General features: G+C 49.1%; 8 protein-coding genes across 8 annotated transcripts; 4 read left to right on the top strand and 4 right to left on the bottom strand.

Moving 5' to 3' along the window:
- Positions 1-1,109: 1,109 nt before the first annotated feature.
- Positions 1,110-1,890, top strand: L3040_008970 (uncharacterized protein; the record flags this gene model as incomplete). The annotated part of the gene is made up of 3 exons (XM_066155787.1): positions 1,110-1,550; positions 1,678-1,725; positions 1,861-1,890. 3 exons carry the CDS (start codon positions 1,110-1,112, stop codon positions 1,888-1,890), a joined length of 519 nt encoding a protein of 172 aa, XP_066010076.1.
- A 190-nt stretch (positions 1,891-2,080) lies between these two features.
- Positions 2,081-3,413, bottom strand: L3040_008969 (uncharacterized protein; the record flags this gene model as incomplete). Its single annotated transcript, XM_007292725.2, has 5 exons — positions 2,081-2,154; positions 2,226-2,616; positions 2,668-3,203; positions 3,265-3,306; positions 3,359-3,413. The coding sequence occupies 5 exons, from the start codon at positions 3,411-3,413 to the stop codon at positions 2,081-2,083; spliced, it is 1,098 nt and encodes a 365-aa protein (XP_007292787.1).
- A 307-nt stretch (positions 3,414-3,720) lies between these two features.
- L3040_008968 (uncharacterized protein) lies at positions 3,721-4,432 on the top strand (the record flags this gene model as incomplete). The annotated part of the gene is made up of 2 exons (XM_066155786.1): positions 3,721-4,311; positions 4,364-4,432. 2 exons carry the CDS (start codon positions 3,721-3,723, stop codon positions 4,430-4,432), a joined length of 660 nt encoding a protein of 219 aa, XP_066010075.1.
- A 1,705-nt stretch (positions 4,433-6,137) lies between these two features.
- L3040_008967 (uncharacterized protein) lies at positions 6,138-7,817 on the bottom strand (the record flags this gene model as incomplete). Its single annotated transcript, XM_007292723.2, has 3 exons — positions 6,138-6,522; positions 6,575-7,279; positions 7,333-7,817. The coding sequence occupies 3 exons, from the start codon at positions 7,815-7,817 to the stop codon at positions 6,138-6,140; spliced, it is 1,575 nt and encodes a 524-aa protein (XP_007292785.2).
- A 22-nt stretch (positions 7,818-7,839) lies between these two features.
- On the bottom strand, positions 7,840-8,088 carry L3040_008966 (uncharacterized protein; the record flags this gene model as incomplete). The annotated part of the gene is made up of 2 exons (XM_066155785.1): positions 7,840-7,920; positions 7,969-8,088. 2 exons carry the CDS (start codon positions 8,086-8,088, stop codon positions 7,840-7,842), a joined length of 201 nt encoding a protein of 66 aa, XP_066010074.1.
- A 197-nt stretch (positions 8,089-8,285) lies between these two features.
- Positions 8,286-9,369, top strand: L3040_008965 (60S ribosomal protein uL10; the record flags this gene model as incomplete). The annotated part of the gene is made up of 3 exons (XM_007292722.2): positions 8,286-8,459; positions 8,515-9,160; positions 9,248-9,369. The coding sequence occupies 3 exons, from the start codon at positions 8,286-8,288 to the stop codon at positions 9,367-9,369; spliced, it is 942 nt and encodes a 313-aa protein (XP_007292784.1).
- A 1,243-nt stretch (positions 9,370-10,612) lies between these two features.
- Positions 10,613-11,620, bottom strand: L3040_008964 (uncharacterized protein; the record flags this gene model as incomplete). Its single annotated transcript, XM_007292721.2, has 1 exon — positions 10,613-11,620. One exon carries the CDS (start codon positions 11,618-11,620, stop codon positions 10,613-10,615), a length of 1,008 nt encoding a protein of 335 aa, XP_007292783.2.
- Positions 11,621-12,215: 595 nt separating this feature from the next.
- On the top strand, positions 12,216-13,897 carry L3040_008963 (uncharacterized protein; the record flags this gene model as incomplete). Its single annotated transcript, XM_066155784.1, has 5 exons — positions 12,216-12,912; positions 12,967-13,204; positions 13,251-13,307; positions 13,629-13,643; positions 13,786-13,897. The coding sequence occupies 5 exons, from the start codon at positions 12,216-12,218 to the stop codon at positions 13,895-13,897; spliced, it is 1,119 nt and encodes a 372-aa protein (XP_066010073.1).
- Between the last annotated feature and the right edge of the window lie 658 nt (positions 13,898-14,555).

The raw sequence follows: 14,555 nt of genomic DNA, 5'->3' as shown, positions 1-14,555 counted from the left end.
CTACACTCATCACGAGGGACGAAACGGGAAAACGACGAAACCTATATGCATTTGGCGGTTCATGTGCGGATGAATGGATGCTTTTTTCTTCTCTTTTTTTTAACCGGATCATGAGAACGTGAGATGGGCTACTATTCTCGGACCAAAATTGGGGCCTTGTTCTTCTCCTTTGTTCTCATGTGCTAGGTCTGGTGGCTGGCTGGTGCGCTGAGGTAATTGGGAAGATAGGTATTGTGTCTGCTTTGATGGCGTTTAGACGGATAGATAGCACCCCTGGAAAATTAAACCTTTCAAAAATAGCATCTTGTCCATTTCAACCTTAAATGGATGCGGCGGGTGGGATGGGGACCAGAGAAGAATAGAGAGACCGCGAACCAACTACCTAACGTCGCTCGACCCGAGTTCGAAATGCAAGCTTCATTTACTCCGAAGGAACAAAGTTGAAAAGTTTAATTTGAGCCCGGCCCACAACTCAAGGCTTCGCAAATTACAACCTTTTATTGGATCTTTTTTTAAAAATCCAACAAAAGAAATTACAATACTCTAGTTATACACCGGGCCTCATTAAATCATTAAATGAATCCTCTTTCGGCTCATAATCCTAATATCCTAATGTGGACTTTTCTTTTATTTTGTCTATTTCTGACCACTCGGAGGGAAAATTGTGGTATTATCTGTATATTAGGTGTTACCTAATTAGGCACAACAACGTCCTCGGTAAGGTAGGGGATGGTAGGCACCAACCATTACCTAGGATAGGCAATTGTGATTACACCCTATTATTGGTAGGTGCCTATTTGGGCCGAGGAAGAAGTACTACTCCCAATGTTTCTATAATCGATCCATAGGTAGATTATCCAGCTGCTCTCTGCAATGGTTCTGGAGTACTTATAGTCTGCCTTGATACTCCAATTCTGAACACTTCAGTAGCCAGTCAGTCTCAGTCGCTCATTCTTCAAGATCTCGGTCTTCTCCACACTCGTTTTTCCAAAGACTTTCTCTCTACCTTTACCTTTACCTTTAGCTTCACCTTCACCTCTACCTTCACCTTTACCTTTACCTCAAAGCTAACAATCAATCAACCCATCGTCCTACATACATCGGAAACCATGAAGTTCAATCTCTCAAGCCTCTTCGTCTTCGCAACGGCGATGCTCGCCGTCAACACGTTACCGACCATCCCGACTCAACACGGCGTAAGCCCGGCCCTCGCTATCACGGAGCCACGGGCAGAGCACTTGGTAGCGCGGGCCATCCCAGGCTTCTCGGGCTCGAAAGGCATCGGCAGTAGCGTCAAGGGATTCTTCACAACCAAGAACTTGAAAAAATATGTTCCCAACAAAAAGAACTTGAAGAAGGCGATGAAGGAGTTAGAGGTGCAGAAGAATAAGGCGATAAAGCAGGTGAAGGCGATGAATGATAAGGCGCGGAATGCGATGAAGGCGAGGAAGGCGAGGAAGGAGAAGGCGGAGAAGGCGAAGAAGGCGGAGAAGGCGAAGAAGAAGGAGAAGATGGAGAAGGCTAAGAAGGCGAAGAAGGACGCGAAGAACGTAAGTCTACCTAACGTCCTCAAATTTTCGCGCAGATTCCCTTGTGCTGTGCCCTCGACTTTTCAAAAAGGGATTTTCCCTCGGTCAAGAAACGTAATTCGAATATCAAGCTTACTCGTTACTATAGAAGAGTTCGAACGGCGGTTTCATGAAAGGCAGTGTCCAGAAGATCAAAGTAAGTTTTTTTTTTACCCTTTGACACCTTTTGTGTTTTGCGAAAAAACCAGGAATGGCTCCAATTGCCTATTCGCAACAAATAAGTAAAGCAATGAGACTACATGAGCTGATAAAATATTTCTACGAACCTCAGGATATGGGCAAAAAATTTGTGCCGAACTAGGCTGTTAAATGCAGTTGACAATCGTATTCGGAGACAGACAAACATGAATGTACTCTTTGTATAATAGAGCCTGGAGGCCTAGCGCTCTCTTTATGTAGTATTAGGGAGTTCAAATCTCAATCATTAGTACTTTTTTGGAATGCAAGGTTCAGGTTGCTTCAATGTTCGGAGCTTGTTCAAGGTTTGAACATCAACTGCTAGTCAGGCGGTGGAGCTCCTCAAAGTAGAATTTCAAGTCATCCGGCTTGACTCCTGGTGTGATTCCTAAAAAGGGGAAGGGGGGGGGGGGGAATGTTAGCCGAGCTCAGAACAGTCAGTACCTTCCAGGGACTTACCGTGACCAAGATTCGCAATCCATCCCTGCTTTCCTCCGCCAAACCCCTTCACGATCTTCTCAACCGTAGAGGTAATATTCTCCCGCGTTCCGTACAAGATTCCCGGGTCCGCGTTACCTTGGAACACAATGGGTCGGTTCCCTCTGATCTTGACAGCCTCCGCGGGGTCTTGCAGCCAGTCTAGTCCGACTACTTGATATCCCAGATCACATAGTGAGTCGAGCGCGTACCAGGCTCCTTTGGCGAAGACGACCATTGGGACGAGGTCTAGCTTCAGCTCCTTCAGTCTCTTGGGGAGATTCGCGGAGATGTAAGCGAGGTATGGTTGAGAGAACTCTTTGAACGCATCTGGGGAGAGTTCTGCTGCCCAGGAATCGAAAACTTGGATGAGCTGTACCACATGTCAACAAGCACCCCTGCCATGTAAGAATTGAAGGCGTACCTGAGCTCCAGCTTGAACCTGCAATGCCAGATACTCCACACAGATCTCCGCAATCTTCTGCAAGAGATCCTTCGTAGCCTGGGGGTACTTGAAGATCCAAGTTTTCGTCTGGATAAACAGCTTGCTACCACCACCCTCCACCATATAACACAACAGCGTCCATGGCGCACCGCAGAACCCGAAAAGCGGAACTCGCCCCTTCAGTTTATGCCTCGTCATAGTGATAGCCTTGTAGACATAGTCCAGCTCAGCAGCTACATCGACTTTCTTGTTGAGCACCCTGCTGTACTGCCCATCGTCAGGGGACTTCAACGGCTCCGGGAAATGCGGGCCCTTCTTGTCGACCATCTCAACGGTCATGCCCAGGGCTTGAGGAACCACGAGGATATCGGAGAAGATGATCGCCGCGTCAACGAGGCCGGCGAACCGGTCGATGGGCTGGAGGGTCAAAGTGGAGGCGATTTCTGGCGAGCGGCAGCATTCGAAAAAGTCGTTGGTTCCTTTGGCTTCGTGGTATTCGGGGAGATAACGACCAGCTGTCTACATGTATTAGAGGAATATTATATATGCAAATCGCCGTGGAAGGGGGAAGTAGACCTTGTCGCATAACCCACATAGGGGGTCTCTCGACTTTCTGGCCTGCTTTAAGTTAGCGTGAGTTCATTGATTGAGTCGATAGACTTTTTCCTACCCCATGCTGTTCTCAGAATGAGATCGTTCTGCAATGGTTCGAATTCATGAGCCATATTTTCGAAATGTAGTCAATTTTGTAAAAAATGGGCACCTTTCAACAACAAAGCGAGCACCCCGCCGGGGCTGCCCGCATGTTGTTCCTAAGCTTGATCCAACCACGCACGGGCCACAAATCAGACAGGTTTAGCGACTTCAATCTCGAAATTCGATTGAGCTCAACCTGCGTCTGCCCTTGGAGCAATTGGGCCCTGCAGCTGTCCTGCTTTACCGGAAGACATCAATTGATAAGCTCCCTCTCTCTCTCTCTCCCCGAACCATACAACAAAGGCCTTTCGAATGCGGCGCGAGTCTCCATAGCCCATGCTCCCCCAAGCTCCTACCTGCCGCCGAGCACTGCAGCGACAGGTGACAATATCCTCAGATTCACAATGGGTGTCCGACGAAGCTCTGAGCCACGCGTACCAGCGCTTCTTCGCTGTCTCGAAAACCAGGAAACGCTATGGAAGCTTCATACCGGGACCGCTGGAGAGTCGACGGAGGATAGGCAAGAGGAGGATGACCCTGCAGTCTGAAGCTCCTCAAACACCAGCAACTGGACTTGGAACCCTATGGGCGGGGCTCTTTGGTGGAGCGGACCGGATGGATTGGCAATGGCAAGCGCCAACTCCTCAGGATATGAAAGCGGAAGAAGCTGTGTCGTCATTGGCAAAGTGCTTTAGGGGTTGGAGGAGCGCTGCAAAGGTGGCTATGGCGAATCCGACAGTACCGTCGGAGTCTACAGCAGCAGCGGTTAGAATGAGGGCTTGGAATTTCAGGGACGATTTTCTAACGTTTCGACGGGCGCTGAAAGAATGCACCGCCCAGAATCGATCAACAATTTGCTACGACTTTAACCAAAAACTGAAGCAAACTCTCTATCTTGGCCTCGACTCGAAAAAGACTGCCTCTAGTGTTCTATTGCTCATCCCTGGAGATATTCGAAAAGCCTTTTCTGAGTCTGAAGACCAAGCGAATCGACACTGCCTGGAACTTTGTCAAGCTATCTGGGAAGGCATATCAGTTTGCAAAGTGATGCAGCCGACTGACTTTGATGCTTGGATCATTTCTAAAATGATGATAACTCTCTCTGAGTTGAATATGTGCCAAGGGGTGCAGACTTTAGCAGATCAGATTTGGTCTGCAGTCTCTGTCCACCAACTTGAGAGAATGAAGCCAGGCATAGCTCGCCTAATCGATTCCTGGGCAGAAAGTTGGTCACGTCTAGCGGTTCCCGACTCGTGCAAGCATTTATTGGCTTTGGCTGAGGAGGCTGTACTGATTGTTGAACGCCTTGCTCTCGATATGCAGACTTTTCTTCTAACGACCGGAAATACTTCGTTTTCTGAAGCAGATCTTGAAGCAGCTCGTAAAGTTCTGGAGCAGGCGAAGTCAGCGATCGATCGAGCTGCAGATGCAATTATCAGAGCAGATGACTTTCTTATACCTCAGCGGCAGAGCACATGGGCTTTGGCCAATGCTCTCAATAACTTACCTCATTGGATTCGCAAGGCCGTGATAATAAGCTGCTCTGCCCGCATCGCAAACGCAAATACAGCTTCTCATGCACCATTCAGTACAATACGGAATTGCTGGCTATCTGTTGTTGCCAAAGTCGATCATGTAGACGTGACGCCAATGTTGGCGACTAGCTGGAAAGCCTTTGAAGAAACCAACGCTGTCGCGGAAGATGTTGCTAGCGAAGTTATCTTTGATCTCTGGGTCAATCAGGGCCTTATCGAACGGCCATCATTGACTCGAGTTTTCTTTGAAATTGCCGCAGCAGAGAAAAATCGCCGGGACTATAGCATCTTGTTATTCGCTCTTGATGCAGCGAGACAGAATTTCTGGAGTCGGGCTATGTCCCTTTTTAAATTCATTGATAAACTTAGTCAAGAAAATTTTGTTAGAGACACTCAACACACAGTTATCTCTGATACCATCCGACGCATGAGGGAGTTGCAGATGCTTTTACCACATTGGGTTTTCGATACAACCCTCGAAATGATGGCAACCTCGATGGCAACACAGCAGAATTTCAGCAATATCCGCGAGACCCTCCGTTCCTTCGAAAGGATGCGCATCAATGAGTTGCCTTTACGACTTCATAGATGCCCCAACTTCATATTCTTCCTGATTGAGGAACGAAGCGAGAAATTCAGTACGAGTTATTTCTGGGAACAAATCGGTATACCTCTCTACGAAGCAATGCCCGCTTCATCACGAGCAAAGCATGCCTTCGTTGACCAACGGACAACACCTCCTCTTACCCCCGCCACGATCGGAATCATTACGAAAATGGCGATGCTGTTTGCATTCAGCAAGCAGCTCTCATCAAGAACGGCATTTCGCAACGTCATGCAATGCGTCGTTCATCTACGGAGACACCACGTCCCAATCACCCCCGAGCTAACAAGGGCGATTGTGCACGCTGGGGTCACACGTAGCATACTGAATAGAAGGTGGATTCCAAAGGCGAGAGTGAGATGGATGCTGAGTTTAATTGAGATGGGTGAAGGTACGGAGGTTGCTATGAATATTGATGATATGATAACTGTGTGGAATCAACATTTGTCAGAGAAATTCTCGATGCAACATACAATTCTTGCAAGGGAGAGGAATGTATTGCGTAAATATTTAATTTAAAAGGACGGGTATACACCAATGAAGGATCAGCCGTGAATATGCAATTCAGTTCATATCATGGGCGGAAAGACAAAGCTCGGGTGTCTTAATAGGCCTCATTCGCTTTTGCACTCCTCGTTGTCCCCCTCCCTCTTCCTCAAATTTTCAAGATTATACAACAGACCCCCTAAGCGGTCAGGAGGACCACTTTCTCCTTCCACATCATCAGCTGGCGAGAACGCTACTCCTCCTTCAACCAACATCCCCTCTTGGAACTTGTATGACTGGAGGGAGCTTTGGAGATCCGTCTTACTCTCTCTCTGCTCGCTTGTCGACCCAGCCTTATGTATGGTGTCGATAGACACAGCCAGGCCAGCGGTAGCATCAGATTGTTCACCTGATGTGATGATAAGCCCCAAAGCATTGCCTAATAGCTGTAAAGTCTGGAGATGCTCTAAGGTGTTCTGGCCAGTAAGAAGGAATGTGAAAAGCGCCGGAACGCTAGATTGGTATCAGGTTTAGTTCTCCAAAGGTGAAGGATTGGAATGCTTACCCTTCACACGTAACAACGATAGCATCTTTCACCTCGCCCCCAATTGTCAATTCCACAGAAGAAATCCCCGAGACGACACTCTTCGCCGGGACCTCACTCCCCTCAAACATTGATAAGCCGCTCCGCACACCATCAACGTGCGTCTTTAAATCCACCTTTGCAAGCAGGCGTCCAGATAGCCACTCCCAGACATACAACTCATCATCTCCACCCCCTGAAATCAACAGATCACTCCTCCCCGCCAGAAAGCAAAGCCGGGTAATAAAATCAGTTTGTCCAAGACAGAAACACTCAATGATATGCGCCTGCGGAATTCCCCTCGAGACACGGATATGCTCATCCCGGTCCGCAGTCACGATGTAAGTGCGGCCCTCGACGGCAACGAGGGCGACGTCGGTTAGCATGGAGACGTGGCCGAGGAGGAGCTTGTGCTCAAATGTTGGCTCGGTCTTCTCGACGCGTTGAGCTGCCTGGCGTTTCTGGTTCTCGAGCGCCCTGCGGTTGCGCTGAGAGTGGATGGTGAGTTCGTTGGCGGCGGGGACAAAGGGCTTCGCTGCTCGAGTTGGTTCGGGCGTTGAGTTCTGAGTGTCTTGGATGGGAGAGGGGATTAGGGGGAGGGAGTAGACGTCGCCAAATTTGTCCGCGCTGACTATGGTGGTGGAGTCGAGGGAGAGCGTAACGGAGCAGGGGCGCTTGGGCATGATACTTCTCACTTGTTAGACGCATCTTGGATTTTAAAAAGGTTCTGCACGGTATACCGTTGACTTATCTGGTTGAGCTTTTGCACTCCACCCTCGTCGGTGCTTTCAAACACCCTGATGCTCTTGTCTTCTCCCGTCACGGCAATCACGTGTCGTCCATCTTTCGTAGCAGCCAGTGCAATAACAGCTGGAGCTTCCAGACCACTTGACACAGCAGCTGATCTGCTGTTCGGCTTCGCCTTCTTCTCATTCTTTCCCCTTTTTTGCTCGGACTTCTTGTCTGGATCCTCGTTCGGTTCCGGCTCATCAGATAGCTTCCTCTTCTTTGCAGGAGGGCCAGATTCCTCATTAATTTCTTCTTTTAACGGCATTGGCTCTGAAGTCTCGGTTGTAATCGGCAGCTCTTTGGAGTTTCCATTCTCATTTTTGGTCTCTTGAGAAGCTGGGCATTTCCACACTGATAGTAGCGAGCCGGTTTGGAGGTTGAAGATGTCTATGCTGGACCCTCTGGCTGCAACCAACTTATTTCCGGACTTGGCCATGCATTGATAAGGCATGCTTGCACTAGTAAACGGTGACATTCTGATTCTCAAGCCAAGTTTCCGAGAAGCGGCCCAGATGCTCACTGGGCGAAGATTTGAAGATCTAGCAAGCCATGTGAATGGAGATCCTCTCATTTGACGGGTATCGTACCTCAAGTGATGGGATTTTAGATAAGCAAGCCCGAGGAGTCTCAATGATGAGATCTATCAAAGATTTAAGCCTCAAATTATACATCATGCCTGCTGGGAGTGAAGTTGAAGAAAAGCTCATGATGATTTTAGTGGGTCTTACCAACTAGGGCTTAGCGCCACACTAGTACACGCACACAGCGCACATAATCAAAAATTATCGCGATGCCCAAACTTTCCTCTCCATCCATCATCTCTCCAGTCTCAACCGCGCGAGACCATTTCACCAACACCCAAAAATCTGACCCTTAAAACATCCCTGCCTTCACAAAAGAAGATATGGGGGGCAGATCCGACAACAAGGCTGGCTACTTCGAGAAGCTCAAGACCCTTCTCGAGGGATACAAGAGCATCTTCATCGTCGGCGTCGACAATGTCAGCTCTCAACAAATGCACGAGATCAGACAATCCCTCCGTGGTGAGGGTGTCGTCTTGATGGGAAAGAACACCATGGTACGATCTGCCCGAATCGAATCCATGGGATGCAAGCTGATGTAGAGGTGTATAGGTCCGTCGTGCCCTCAAGGGCTTCCAAGTCGACACGCCCGAGTACGAGCGTCTCCTGCCATTCGTCAAGGGCAACGTCGGATTCGTCTTCACAAACGGTGACCTGAAGACTATTCGTGACAAGATCCTCGCCAACAAGGTTGCCGCTCCCGCCAGAGCTGGTGCCGTTGCTCCCGATGATGTCTACGTCCCCGCTGGTAACACTGGTATGGAACCCGGAAAGACCTCTTTCTTCCAGGCTCTCGGTGTCCCAACCAAGATTGCCCGTGGTACCATTGAAATCACCACCGACTTGAAGCTCGTCGAGGCCGGAAGTAAGGTCGGAGCCTCCGAGGCCACCCTACTTAACATGTTGAACATCTCTCCCTTCACATATGGAATGGGGATCTTCCAGGTTTACGACCAAGGCAACACCTTCCCACCCAGTGTTCTCGACATCGAGGAGTCGCAACTGCTGAAGACGTTCTCCAGCGCCATCGCTACCATCGCCGCTATCTCATTGGCTGCCAACTTCCCAACTCTTCCATCTGTTATGCATTCTGTTGTTAACAGCTACAAGAAGGTTCTGGCCGTTGCCATCAGCACTGATTTCAGCTGGCCCGAGATTGAGGAGCTCAAGGATCGCATTGCCAACCCAGAGGCTTACGGTATGTCACCATCCACCCATCTGCTATGCACACCGAAGCCGAGGATCCTCGCCCAATGATTACTTACTATACTGACCGAAAAATTAGCTTCTGCCGCTCCCGCTGCTACCACCGAAGCCGCTCCAGCTGCTGCTGCCGCGGCTGCTCCCGAGGAGGAAGAGGAGGCCGAGGACTCCGCCGACGAGGGTTTCGGAGGCATGTTCGACTAAACGGGCCAACAAAATCTCGCATAGACTGATGGGTTTCATGAGGGAGGGCTTTACGACACGAATTCATGAAATCACAACATAGATGCAGATACACTAATGCAGCTCACCAATGCATATTCGGGGAAAAACCACTGGGACATGAGCAGAATGGTGACTGAGTTTGGAAGTGATATGCTAATCTGGATTGGATGGCTATTTCTCGCAATCTTGAAGGTCAGTTTATCTCGCTTGTGTCCCTCCACCCGCTTCGCACTTTGGAATGATGACAAACTTTACCCTTAATGGAATTCACACCTTGAAGGCATTTTTCTAATTTTTTACTTACCAAATCTTACCATTTCCACCTCTTGGTACTTCGCACATATCGAGATATCTTGCTAATTTTGACACTCAGGTTTCCAACATTGCAGCCTATCTCCAATCCTTGTATGAACACCAACTCCAGTTCCACCAAAGGTTCGTCCATACAGCTTCATTTTAACTGCCCACTTCCATTACGCATAATGATGAGCACTCAAAAGCTTTTTAACCCTGAACGGAGCCACCTCCTTGCAGACAAAAACACAACAACAACAAACTACCTGAAGTTTGCCCCTGTCCCATACTTCTCAGTACATTTACACACAAATGAGAAGTCATGCTGACTTTGATACATGAATTCTCAGCCTAGACTCATTCCCCTTTCGACCATGATGAAACTTACTAGTCTGAAATTCGAGACCCTTCCCAGATATTTACCCTGTCTTGCTTGTGACTTCTATTTTGCCGTTCGGCATGCCCTCACAGCTCATCCACTTTTCATCTCACCTCGCGTTGCTTCTCTCTTCTCACCAGTTCTCCTTCCGATTTCATGCTCTCCTTACGACCTATTTTCCAAAATCATGCCTCCTCCGAGCAACGACTCGTCTTAAGCAAACTAGTGCGAGTCCGATATTGATCCAGGTGACGGAGACCGTTCCCGTCACGAATCTTACTGGTATCTTACTGGTCCTCTTAGTATTGCAGAGCTCTGTCAGAGTCCACAGGAGTATCGGCGTTGGTTTAATTTCTGCCTCGTTCATTATTTGCCGTTTTCCTTGTTACCTGTAATTTGTTGGTGATTTACCGGGTACCTCATCGTTACAAAACGGGATAAGTTGTGACCACAGGACGAATCACACTGACTGGTGCAAAATTGGACTTCAGTCTGAAGTTGAAATTTCATTGTATCTTCGTACATTACCTGCCTTGCGCTCTTCATGTATCATGCAAGCCTGACACTCTTCTCGCACCACTCGGATTCCCCCTCCTCTCTCTTCTCCTCCCCAGTAGTCCTCTCCCCATCTCCAAAGTTCTTCTTCAACACCCTATCGTAGCTCTGCCACATACCCGTCATGACCAAGCCCAGTATAATAGCCAACCAGCTCGGTATTTCCCCTTGATCATTCGCGAACACTTTGCCAAGCCGGAGCAAAAATAGCAGTATCGGCATCCACACAGCAGCAATCAATGCATGGCCCGCTCTTTGTCTTGCAGAAGTGATGGTGTAAGGACGGAGGCTATATAGATAGGCCATGTACTCCTCCGGCAGCTCATGCTCTTCCGCGCCAGATGTTATGAGGCGTAAATAGCGGGCGGAAGCTTGAGCGTAGGAGGGGTCTGGACGGACTACGCCATCATTTGTCCTGATATCTCCTTTTTCTTCATCTGATGGTACAGGTCTCATAAGAGTGTGCGCGGAAAATGGAGCTCCCGCCGGTACATGGTGTACGGATTTAGACCCAGGTGGGATGGCGTAGCAAGGGACAATCACATCCTGGTAGGTGGCCCCTCCACCCTCTGTAGCCACGATGGTTCTATAGTCTTCGGGGGTGACCTCGTAGACGACGCCAATCAGACCTTTATGCCACCGGTCTTTGTGGTAGTCGCTCGTGGAGATGGGAGGAGGTGAAGCGTAGCGGGTGTTGGCGAAGCAGGGTTCGGTGTAGGGTATTCCTGGGAGGTCGAATGTGAGGGTCAGGGAGGGGACGTGGACATTGCAGGCGGAGATGGGCTTGACGCCTCGGTTGCCGCTGAACGTTTCTGCGGAGAGATTGCTGCCGTAGGCGAGGTATAGAATGGTCTTCTCAGCATTTGTCGAGTTGAGGCGTTCGGCGGAGGTAGCTGGGAGCGGAGCTAGTTCCACGGAAGGATTTCTGGAGCCCCATAGGTTCTGCAGAGATGTGAAAGCTTGTTGGCCGCAATAGGCAGTGAATGGTTGCTTGGTTGCCATTCTTTTTTGATATATTCCTTATTATTTATATGTGAAGAGTAGGAAGTGGGATCACAGAGGGGGAGAAAGAAAGAGAATCTGAGCAATTCAATTATTGGGAAAAAGAGTACTCTGTACTCTGTAAAGAACATAAGGAAAAGTTGCAGACAAACGTAGCTTTGATAAGTGTAGAGACGTCTAGACATGGCGATCTTGATGGCCTACCAATAGGAAGAAAGAGTCAAAAATTCCGCCGACGCGGACGTACGGAGCAAGGTAAATGCTGAGCCGCTACTGCGACACGAGATGGAGATAAGGAGAGAAAGAGTTGAAGATATGCACACATTGCTGCTTGTTTCGACGGCGAATAATATGCGAGAAGCTGGAGGTACTACAGTATTGCACCGTGGGATTTAGCCCAAGTCTCGTCGTCGAGGCTATGACATACGGAGTAGGCTTTTGAGGGGGCAGGTGTAGTCTCTGATTGGCCACCTTAGCGATCCGGCTGGGACAGGCAGTCCAATTCCTTAGCTCCTCTATGAAATCTCACCCTCCCGATTCTCACTTAGGCTGCACACATTCAAGTCTAGATACGGTACAATCGAACACCACCAAAATGTCTCTCGTATCTGGTCCTGGCCGTGCCTCCACTACCACTTCCTCCCTCCCCACCGAACTCCAACTTTCCATCGCCGCGCACGTCAAATACATCCAGTCTCTCGACACCCGCAAAGACGAGCTCGAGTACCACCTTACCGAACACCTCCGCCTAAACGGACTCTACTGGGGCCTAACAGCCCTCCACCTCATGAATCGCGCAGATGCCTTACCTCGAAAAGAAACAATCGACTTCGTGCTAAGCTGTCAAGCGGAAGATGGGGGGTTTGGCGCAGCGCCGGGCCACGACGCGCATATTCTGTATACGTGCAGTGCGGTGCAGGTTTTGGCTATGGTCGATGGGTGGCAGGAGTTGGAAGAGAGGGGAGTGAAAGTTAGGGGCGTGGGAGGGAAGAAGGCTGTAGGGGCATGGATTGCGGGCTTGCAGAATAGGAAAACGGGGACTTTTGCTGGCGATGAATGGGGCGAGGAGGATACGCGATTTATTTGCTCCTCGCTGATCGGACTTTCGCTGCTGAAGCTTTTGCAGCTGGCTGATGTCCCGCTGGCTGTTGCGTATATCACCTCCTGTGCGAACTTCGATGGCGGGTATGGGGTTAGTCCGGGGGCAGAGAGTCATTCTGGGCAGATCTATGCTTGTTTGGCGGCGCTGAGTATTGCGGGCAGAATCGACGTCGTTGATCGGGAAAAACTTGGTAGGTGGTTGAGTGAGAGGCAGGTTGAGCAGGGGGGGCTGAATGGGCGGGCAGAGAAGCTGGAGGATGTGTGTTATAGTTGGTGGGTGGGAAGTAGTCTGGCTATGATCGGGAAGCTGGGCTGGGTGGACGGGGAGGCGTTGAAAGGTTTTATCTTAAGGTGCCAGGACCCTGACATGGGTGGCATTGCGGATAGACCTGGAGACGTCGTTGATGTCTTCCATACGGTGTTTGGTATTGCTGGGTTGAGCTTGCTCGGGTACCAGGGCTTGGAGGAGGTTGATCCTGTTTAGTACGTTCTCCACCCCCTGATTGCTTATTCGACTGACGTGATCTAGCTGTATGCCGAAAAAGGTCATTGCACGGGAGCTTGGTCATGGAAGTGACGGCGAGCCGTAAATGATGAGTATATCTAAAAATACAGTCTCATGATACCCCTTTTCCGTCTGCAGGTACAAAAATTATAACTTGATTAGAGATATGCTAAGCCAGACTCGAGCATCTACCTACGGTATTATGTCTCTGCGACCTCGAAACGGAGTAGGACCATCCAGAACAAGAGACCTCCTGCCATCTAATACCCTCGTATCTATACATATATAGTGGTTCTAGGATACAAGGCAGGAGAAGAAGAACTTCATGGTTAATGAGAGCGCCTACATGCAGCACTCCATAATGTAGGCGCTCAAAAAGCCTTGACACATGCGTAAATACAGAAAGTATCACGCAAAGTAACGTAATCCTTCTTTCGTAGTCGTCTTTCCTTCCCAACCCCAACCTCGTCATAATTTTTTGTTATCTTGTTATTTTTAAGCGATGCGTGAGATTCGTCTTCTCGAGCTCCTGTTCCATTGCTGATCGCATCAATGTTAGACTACCTCTGCAAACACTGTGGGCTCCGGTGATATTGATTGCCATGATAAAGCTCGCTCTAGTTGATATGGGATTCATTGACACCGGGCCTGCGCCCAAGTCTATGCCGTGACTATGAGTTTTGTAAGCTTCTGTTGCACGTAGCCGAGTTATGGTTATTTGGCTCTTTAGTATATATTACGTATGTTTTGATTGTCTGATGATGTATGAGATTTGTGCTTTCACAGTCGCGCTCCTCTCTCTGTTACCTCGTTTCGTGAAAAGACCAAGTCCCCATCTATCGAGCTATAGGCAATCCTCGGCCAGCGGCGATAAAATACACCGTTCAGCGATTTCGAATTCGGCACGTGTTATCCTGTTGTTTTTTGTTGCATGTCGCAGACAGATTGTCGAATGTGCCCGAATCGGATTCGAAGTGGAGGTTTTGCAATTCTTGATTTCGATGTTAGGTTCTCGCTCCTAGTCTTATGGACGATGTATTTACTCACCGACAATAATTTCATTGAAGTCTTCTTGTTTCAATTGCTCTCCTCCTTCGTCACAGCTGTAGTTGTGGTGTGTACTCACTCTGCTAGAAGGGAGTTCGACGTTGAGCAGTACTATATAGGTCTTCCTCTCGAAGCTACTTACCCCCATCATTGGGAGGCAACACAGCACAAAGCCCAATACCGCTAGAGGATGTAGCAGTATCGAGAGGTTGAAGTACGAGTCGGAGTGTGGTGATCGGTGTGATATTATATTGCATTGCTGCAGGTGTCGTTTATCACGGC

The sequence above is a fragment of the Drepanopeziza brunnea genome (genome assembly GCF_022702325.1).
Source record: "Drepanopeziza brunnea f. sp. 'multigermtubi' strain 214-2 chromosome Unknown ctg19, whole genome shotgun sequence".
Lineage (NCBI taxonomy): Eukaryota > Fungi > Ascomycota > Leotiomycetes > Helotiales > Drepanopezizaceae > Drepanopeziza > Drepanopeziza brunnea.
The sequence above is the reverse complement of the archived record's forward strand: the minus strand, read 5'-3'. Positions and strand labels throughout refer to the sequence as shown.